This window comes from Engystomops pustulosus, chromosome 3, assembly GCF_040894005.1.
Source record: "Engystomops pustulosus chromosome 3, aEngPut4.maternal, whole genome shotgun sequence".
NCBI lineage: Eukaryota > Metazoa > Chordata > Amphibia > Anura > Leptodactylidae > Engystomops > Engystomops pustulosus.
Window position 1 is genome coordinate 189,333,156 of NC_092413.1, and position 10,086 is coordinate 189,343,241.

The 10,086-nt window shown below is 41.2% G+C and overlaps 1 protein-coding gene across 1 annotated transcript in view; it reads right to left on the reverse strand.

Annotated features, from left to right (window-relative positions):
- The window catches only part of SLCO2A1 (solute carrier organic anion transporter family member 2A1), a 33,551-nt gene extending 26,971 nt beyond the window's left edge, over positions 1 to 6,580 (reverse strand). The window contains exon 1 of the mRNA XM_072143425.1: positions 6,319 to 6,580. Coding sequence (XP_071999526.1) covers positions 6,319 to 6,399 — 81 coding nt within the window. The 5' untranslated portion in view covers positions 6,400 to 6,580. The remainder of the gene's footprint in view (positions 1 to 6,318) is intronic.
- Between the last annotated feature and the right edge of the window lie 3,506 nt (positions 6,581 to 10,086).

Here is a 10,086-nt window from a genome sequence, read left to right on the forward strand (position 1 = left end):
GTGATGTCACACAGGTGCACGGCTCGTTATATCACTGAGACTAATCAGAGCTGTGTGATAATAATGAGCCATGCACCTGTGTGACATCACATGACCAGGGAGATAACAAGCTGTGCACCTCTGTGACATCACATGACCAGGGAGATAATGAGCCATGCACCTGTGTGACATCACATGACCAGGGAGATAACAAGCTGTGCACCTCTGTGACATCACATGACCAGGGAGATAATGAGCCATGCACCTGTGTGACATCACAAGGCCGGTGATATAATGAGCAGTGCACCTGTGTGACATCACATGGCCAGAGAGTGATTTATATCCACTAAAAGAAAACAATGAAGCTTCCTATAAAATGACAGCAAGCGGAGATCTAGAAAACCATGAGGAATTGAAACAGAAAGTATATTGGAAAATTGTATACATTTTCATCTTACAAACAATAACATCTATTTGCGGAACACCCCTTGTAAGGGTACATTTACACGCGGTATGCCCGTTGTGCGGGCATACCGCCGAGTGCTGGAGAGGAGGAGGAGGTGATCCCTCCTCCCTCCATAGAGAATAGCGGCGCACGGCCGCACACACGCCGAAAGATAGAGCATGCTATGCGCATATCGCAGCGCAGCGCCGCTATTGCCGTCTATGGGGACGTACATGCGGCCGTATGTACGTCCCCGCAGACGGCCGTGTGTATAAGCCCTAACAAAGTTCTTCGACTACAATAATAAGACAAGATGATTTACTTTTTTACTCTATAGACCATAATGGAAAAAAAATATCTATTTGCCCAGCACTCATTCAGTTAACAATGTTTTTATAGCCCAGGAGAGGAAGGGTGGGTCATTCAACTTCTATGCTCAATAATGTGTAGTATTTTTTGTTAACATAAGCTAAAAAGAGTTACAGATGTAGACCATCCCATCCAGCTCGCAACTTAATATCCCAGTATGAGGACTTGTCCTTCACATTCAAGAGGGTTCATTCTAATCCGATAAGTTATTTATAGGGTAGAGAATTCCGTCTTACCCACCAAACTCAGGTTTAGATACAAATTAAAAATGTACCAGCTTAAAACCAGATGAGTTCTCATCTATTCCTCCTGGACCTCTTAGATATGTTCATTTTTCTCAGCTGATTGGGAAAAGGGGACTAAACTTCTGCCACATACTTTCGGTGACGACCCCCAAGAAGAAACTTGTCAGACATGATCATATCCACATGTCAGACACTTCACTTATTCAAGATCTACAACTGAAATAGTTTCAGCACCTCCATGCACGTAAGAGTCGGTAAGTCGGTTTGGATGAAACTGTATATATAATTTGATGTGGTTGACCAAGCTAAGGAAGTGGAATAAGTCAACGTGAGAAAATATGAAGAATAAATCAATGCAAAGAGTCATTAAGATGATTAACACTTAATGAGAAAGAAGATGTGTCAAAGCCAAGAATGGGATAAGATCCAAACAATGGCCTTTAGTTTACCTATAAGCTGTAGAGGAACATGACCTAAAGTAAACAGTCTAAGAAGCATTTACACATCTAAGGTGTAGAATATTGGAACAGCTCCTATGTAAAAGAGTCAATAGAAAGTTATTGTAGTGAAGACGTGTAACAAAGCCTACAAAGCTTCAGAGAGGGAAGGATACTGTTCCAGCCTCTTCTCATGTGTTGTAGTTACTGCTTACAATATAAGTATGCACCTTCATGTTAGGCCTCCTGGGTTGTTTGCTGCTCATAGGTTATGTCAGGAGGAAGTGACCGGTTGGCACATTCGTGGTGACACACGGTGCAAGAATCGTTTCTCGCCGCAACTCAATGCACAATGAACGTGCACAATACAAATGTATGGGGGCTGTGAATCACGTTGTGTGTGTGAGGCCTGACTAACATACTCAGTTCTTACTCTTGGTAGCCAAGTGACTTGCCATCAAAGAAAAGTATAGAGAGATCTGCAGCAATGTTCAAAATTAGGCTTGGTAAACTTCTCACATAAAAAGACCTCCATGTCTTGTTGAGAAGAACCTCAGTCTGTCCAACAGATACTCTGGAAACTCTTCAAAAGACCACCTCTTTGTGAAGTCTACCTTGTTCGGCTATATTCACATGACCGTGAATATATATACGTCCCCCATAGATGGCTATGGGCGCACGGCGCCATACGGGAGTGGTACAGTGCCGCACACGTGCGGCACCGTACCGTCCCGTAGCTGGGAGAAAGACAGAACATGTCCTATCTTTCAACAGAATACGACACTGCTGTGGAACATCTTGCAAATAAAATACTACCCATGAAAAGATATAATTTATTAATGCTATAGAGGTAGGAATTAATAGCACTGTGTCTATTTTTGCCGATGACATCAAGCTGTGTAGTGTAATACAGTCTATGGAGGATGGGAGTAGTAGTACAAGCTGTGTAGTGTAATACAGTCTATGGAGGATGTTCATAAGCTGCAGGTGACTTGGACAAACTGAGTGTTTGGTCATCCACTTGGCAAATGAGGTTTAATGTGGATAAATGTAATGTTATGCACCTGGGGGCCAATAATCCAAAGGCAAAATATGTCCTTGGGGGAGTAAATCTGGGAGAGTCCCTGGTTGAGAAAGACCTGGGTGACTAGTAGATCATAGATTAAATAACAGCATGCAATGTCAATCAGCTGCCTCTAAAGCCAGTAGGATCTTGTCATGTATCAAAAGTGGTATGGACTCTCGGGATAGAGATGTAATATTACCACTGTACAAGGCACTGGTTCGGCCACACCTGGAATATGCTGTCCAGTTCTGGGCACTGGTCCATAAAAAGGATGCCCTGGAGCTGGAGAGGGTTCAACGTAGAACCACAAAAATGATAAGGGGTATGGCGGGTCTCAGTTATGAGGAAAGATTAAAACAACTAGATTTATATAGTCTGGATAAGAGACGACTACAAGGGGACATGATTGATTTATATAAAAATATGAATGATCCATACAAAAAATATGGTGGTAAATTGTTCCATATTAAATCAAATCAAAAGACGAGGGGGCACTGTTTCCTTCTGGAGAAAACAAGGTTTAATCACCAGAGGCGTCAGGGTTTTTTAACTACGAGAACTGTCAATCTGTGGAATAGCCTGCCTCAGGCTCTGGTCACAGCAGGGACAGCAGAGAGCTTCAAGAAGGGTCTAAATGCCTTTTTACAAGCTTTAATCACCAGTGGTGTCAGGGCTTTTTTACTATGAGAACTGTCAATCTGTGGAATAGCCTGCCTCAGGGGCTGGTCACAGCAGGGACAGCAGGGAGCATCAAGAAGTGTCTAGATGCCCTTTTACAGCTAAATACCATTGATGTGTTATATAGAATTGTTTCCCCTAAATCACTTCCTCATCCAATCCCTTCCCTATCTTGGTTTAACTTGATGGACATATGTCTTTTTTCAACTGTATAAACTATGATGAATGTTCTAAGCAGAAGGCTTAAAAAAGTCACTTCTTTACCTCAAAGTGATGGTGATACATATATGATTTTATATAGTTCTTTTTCTGTACATACCTTCCTCTCAGCCCGGTACCTTACCTTGTATGGTCAACTTTAACTATACTAGAATAAAAGCCAGAAATAATGTTGCTTATGTTCCTGGCTGTAGTTATAGAGATGGGGCGAAAGTGCTGATTTTTTTTTAAAGAAATCAGTTTTATTAAAAGAGAAGGATGACTTCAGGCAAAGAAGATTTAGTACAGGACCCAGATTAGGCCAAGTGTCTCTATGGGCCACCCCGGGCTGGCTGCCTGCTCATTACACAGGATATATATATATAACACTTCACTCAATGTGCGGTTAGTAAAGATGGCAGATGGACACTTTGCGGAATATTTTCGTGTTAGCAATTTTTTTTTTAGGTTGTCCAAGAATTGTACAGATCAGATTTCTAGACAGATTATATTTCTACCCCATTACAACTAAAGGGAAATCAGAAAAGCAGCAAATACATGAACAAAATTCTTAAGCAAACATGTGCAATGAGCCTCAGGTATTGTCCCAGAACTAATCACATTTTATGGCATGTTGCAGAACAGTTATGTCAGAGAAGCCACGAGAGGGGAAAACTCTTAGGTGGTTACATATATATGTATAAGCAGGGGTGGATTAAGACTGCCTTCACCCCTGGGCTGTGTGACAATTGTAAAAAGTCTAATATTTTATGTTTGACACTCACAGTCTGCTATAGGAGGGGAGGCTTTCTCTTCTGTAGATCTAGGACCTTCAAAGGTCCTGGAAGGGCTCTTGTAAATCATGTATTTCAATAGCATGTATGAGGATTTTAGGACTGAAGGTCCTTCTTTTTATTATCTAAAAAGGGCAATATGAAACTCAGTGAGTGGTTTGCGTGGCCACGGGCCCCCTAGGTTGCTGCCCCCTGGGTTGCTGCCCAAACCATTGTATAGATACTATTATAATCTACTACTGTTCCCTTATATGCATCTATTAACAGCATCATATAAGAGGAAGAGGGGAAAACCAAAAAAACTGAGCTCACTCTTTATTTGTGAGACTTCTCCACCAGCCAGTAGTGTCATAATTTATACTAATAGTAATGAATAACAATATCTGGGGATATGGCTTACCCTGATATATTATATGAATCATCCTCACCATATTGAAAGCAGTTGCTATAATAGAAGTATATAATAATAGCTACTGCTATATATACAATTCCCATCAACGGGAAGACTAATTCTACAGAAATAGATCTGTTCTTCATGAACAGCGCCACTCTTGTCTATAGGCTGTGCCTGGTATTACATCGGAGCTATAATTTGAGTGAATTTGATTTCTATTAATACTATACAATACCCATAGATTTGAGAGTCAATTTTAGTAGGAGTAAAAAAAGACGTACATTTTTGTAAGATTGTAAGACAATCTCCCTGTTATGTGTATGTTCATGGAATGTAAACCTATCGGAGATGGAACTATGATCATTTTCTGACTATGTCACACTGCGCTGACTATGATTATACCCCCTGCCCCCTGTACATATCAGGGGGACGGATTTCGTTTATGCCCAGTGTTGCGTATTCCTATTGATCTAGGCAGGTTCACCTCGTTCCAGGCTTTAGCTTATTTCCTCACCCTGATAAGGAAGCTAAACTTAGAATACCTGCCGTGCCAATGTGTCATTACCCCGACAGCGAATGATGACATCCCAGGATCATTCACTTATGGCGTGAACCAAGACTCACTAGTGGAAGTGAACCAAGGGCAAGAAGCCACCGTTAGGGAGGTACCTGCGGTCCATTATCGCCGGCCTGGGGACTATCACTAATGCACAATGTCTTATCAGCCAGGTTTCACTCTACACACTTACACCGATAACTTCTCTCTGATAACTGGAGTATAGGGAGAACATTACATAGGGAGAAAGCTCCGAAACTTTGCAGTGACATCTTTGCTTGAGGGCTAAAAAAAAAAAAATTATCTAAACCATCAACGTTTCTAAAAAAATCCTAAAGCCACGCTCTAACTTTTAATCTACGTCTCTCTGGAGCGCAGCTGGAAGCACAGGCTGCTGTATGTTTACTTACGTACGCATTAAAAAGTGATATATACAGCCATTCCTAATCCGTATCCATGCGCAGAAGTAAACACACAACATTCAGTTTGCAGCTGCCTCATAGAGTTTACAATGATACTTCTCCAAAAGGACCACATCTCTCAGAAGACCACCCTGCTGTCCCAACTCGATTTCCTGTTCCATCATATACTATACATATGAAACGTGGTCCCTAGAAGATCACACTTAGGGAATTTCATCCAAGTCAATTTGTAAATTCCCTATTGTATTTAAATGATGCCCTATTTATGTCCCCCTCCCTCTCCCGAAGACTCTGCAGATGCCATCAGAGTAATGAACACCACTAGTAATATTTCTGCATGATATGTATACAAGATCCTCTATGTTCTCTAATATCAGAAGCCTCTATTACATAGACATCCATAGGAATAACCTCATGTCATCAACTACTACGGTGCGTAACACATGTTACCAGCCTGTTCATACTTATTCCACTCATGTAGATGAAGATTCCAGTGATTGAGATTGAAAACAGATCATCATGTGCTCCACAGACCAATATCTGCAAAATAACCTTATGTTCAGGTCCTTAGAGGAGAAGAACATTAGGAGAAGATATGTAGGGACCCTCTCCTGGTATGGAAGTACATTATGGACAGAATATACCATATATAAACCAGCAGATAATAATGTAACATTCTGATGTACTATATTTACTATATTACAGAACTAGTAGATGCCAAAAAATGCAGCTTACCTTGATGTTGCTGAAGACCCCCATACAGCAGCTACCTATGGACCTGGCTTGGGACTTGTTATCTCTAAGTTTGACTCCCATTGTGACCTGATGAGATGCCTGAAGTACTCCAGAGGATGTGTCTAGAGAGAGATGACAGGTCCTGGGTGGAGGTCTCTGGTGGCCTTCAGAGAGGGTCTCTAGTACACTCTCCAGCGCAGGCAGCTGTGCAGAGCTTTCTCCTTCCCTCTCAGCTCAGGTGTCTGCAGAGGTTTAAGTAAAAAGTGGGAGGTTTTATAAGTTTTCCACTATGACAGATTCCTTCTCCCTCCCTCCTCCCACTTTTCAAACAATTGGGAGAAGAGAAATCTGCAGGAGCCTGGAAGAGAGTGAAACCCAACAGACAATGAAAAGTGTCCTGAGGAACAGAATACAAAGTCCTATGGGTGACAATTCCTGGCAATGCTGGGAGCACTGAGCACCTTGGACTTGTGAATAATGACTATAGGACTGAACGGTGTCTTTTATATTGTTTGTGAGCTACAATACAGAAGTGACTGTCCTCTATCAGAGCACATAGTATATAACACACAATCTGTGGACAAGAATCATCAACTTCTTACAGAGTAGAAGAATAGAATGACAACACAGTTATCCAGTGTGAAAGCACCTGGAAACCTTAAATATATACATGTCATATATAGTTGATATACAACATATATACATATATACTGTATAATGTATATCATATGGATTTGATACTTTTATAATAGGAAGCAACTGTTCCTCCAAGGGATGATCTTATATTGCAGCCAATGGAGAAAACTTACAAAATGTGCACGACCAGATTGTACCTAGTGTCCTATCTGCAGGCGGCATGTTATAGAGCAGGAGGAGCTGAGCACATTGTACATGGTGACCTATGTGCAGGCAGCATGTTATAGAGCAGGAGTAGCTGAGCAGATTGTACATAGTGTCCTATCTGCAGGAAGCATATTACAGAACAGGAGGAGCTGAGCAGATTGTACATAGTGTCCTATCTGCAGACAGCATGTTATAGAGCAGGGGGAGCAGAGCAGATTGTACATGGTGACCTATGTGCAGGCAGCATGTTATAGAGCAGGAGGAGCTGAGCAGATTGTAGATAGTGTCCTATCTGCAGGCAGAATGTTATAGAGCAGGAGGAGCTCAGAAGATTGTACATGGAGACCTATGTGCAGGCAGCATGTTATAGAGCAGGAGGAGCTGAGCATATTGTACATAGTGTCCTATCTGCGGATAGAAAGTTATAGAGCAGGAGGAGCTGAGCAGATTGTGCAGGCATTTCATCTAACTATATTATTCCTCTGTAATATCTAATTATGTCTGTGCATGTCATGATTTATAAAGCGCTGCAGAACATGATGGCGCAGTAGAAATAAAGATTTATTTAGTGTTTTTATCCAGTCAGTGAACTGAATATGTAACGTAGGTGTATAGCTAAGATGAGTAAATCTCTGAGTGCACAGAATGAGGACTATTTACACTAGGATCCTAGTATTTATTCCTCTTCTATGGATGTATATAGTAATGTACATAGTCAGTAATGTAAATATTCCGCATTCATGGATGAGATGGATATAAATGGGTTGTCACTCTTACAGTCCTGACCCCGGGGATCACATGCTATAATAGGAAATCTTACAACTTGCACTTCTGTGAATTGTGTTTCACTTGCAAATGCTGCGTGCAATAGGAAAGAGTGGCGCTGTTTCTGGGATAGTAACCGGGTTCTAATCTAACTTAAAATCCATCATGATAAACCAGGGACACTTACTCGTAGATCCAGGCACTAAATATTTATTATCCATGGCCTCCTTCCTTCTAAAATCAACTTTTAACATTATGCTAATAAAGTACTGTAGGGCTGTGGGGTCATTACCAGAGCTCCTCTCTGGCTCATTAGCATAATTTTAAACATTGGTTTAGAAGATGTAATACAAGAAGATTACCACAGTCACGGGGCCTGGATCTATGAATAAGCACCTCTGGTTTATCGTGATGGATTGTAATAATAGATTTCCTTAGAAATGTTTCTGTTTCCATATTTCTGGTGTCTTCAGGTCCACAGTGTTTTGTTGCTCTCAGAGTGGCTGTTTTTATCTAAGTTTACCTGGCAGGTGTGATCTGTGGCTTATAACAATATTTAACCTCATTGTTCCTTTGTGGCAGCTTCCTCTTGGATGACAGATTATATATACCGTATATACTCGAGTATAAGCCGACCCAAGTATAAGCCGAGGCCCCTAATTTTACCACAAAACCTTGTAAAACCTATATATTTTTTACTCGAGTATAAGCCGAGTTTGGGTTTTCAGCACATTTTTTTGTGCTGAAAAACTAGGCTTATACTCAAGTATATAAGGTACATAGTATAAAACAGGATTGTGCGGTATCTTAGGACCCACTGGTATAACATTTAAGGTGTGAAGCCACTTAGAAAGAAGCTTCTGCAAGCTACCAGCTTAGTAACTATTGATGGGACAAAATGAGCTGCAGACAAACCAGTGCAAAGAGAGAAGAAAAGGAACAAATCAGGATTGCAGGTAGAAGGAGGAAGACAGAACTGGTCTGGAAAGTGGAAGATCTGATCAATCACACTGAGAAGAGCTAACATAGACAAAAAAGACTATGACTGGCCATCAGGGCCGGCGTTGGGGCGAAGCAAACTGGACATTAGCCCAGGGCCCCCTGTCCTAAAGTGGCCCCCTGCATGTGGAGTTTTGTGGGCAGAGGATGTATTGCTCTTTTAATACCCCTTGGTTAAATGCCCAGGTGAAGATGCTTATTATCTATCTCCTGTCTATATATCTATCATCTATCTGTCTGGTTATCTCCTATAATTTATCTATTTCCCATTTATATATATGTCTATCATCTATCTATAATTCTATATCATATTTTATATTTATCTTCTATCATCCATCTACCTATCACTTGTCTTATTCCTACAGTCCTATATTACAGATACTTTCCTTACTATTGTCTGTAACTACAAAGTGTTATTATAGTGCAGCGATAAAGAAGCCTCTTACTGACTGTGACTGTTCATAAAATAGTTTTATTGTGGGCCCCACTTTTTGGATTGCCCAAGGCCCCCCTTTGTCTGAAACCGGCCCTGCTGGCCATGCTTGCTGACACTTGCTAGTAGATTGAATATTTTGTTACAATAGGTTGTAGCAGATGAGGGCAAAGTTCCATATTACTACCCTGGCTCTGTATTGAAATTGTCAATAACTTTTCAGCAAACTTTGAATAAATCCATAGCACAATTAAAGGGAACCTGTCATCAGAAATGGGCCTAATAAACCACTACCATTATGTTGTCAAGGAGCTGATCAGCTTCCAGATCATGTTTCTTTCAAGGCGCAGGGTGGTGGCGTCATCCTGAAAATCAACTTTGAAGTGAGATGTTAATTAGTTGTAAGTCAAGGAGGCGGAGAGTTTAACACTGAAGTCCAGCTCTCCCTGCCTTTGTACTCCTCCACCTATGTGATTACCATCATGTACCAGACTTCAGGAATTCTTGTCAATGATGTCCTTGAATGCAGGACCATAAATTACAGTAGAAGGGGCTTTCTGAGGAAGAGAGAGCTTGACTTCAGTGTTGAACTCTCCTCCTCCCTGACTTCATAAAACCAAGTAACATCTAACTCCAAAGTTGACTTTCTGGATGATGACACCACACCAGACCATGAAAAAAACATGATGTAGAAGCTGCTCAGCTGCGTAACAACATACTGGCAGTGG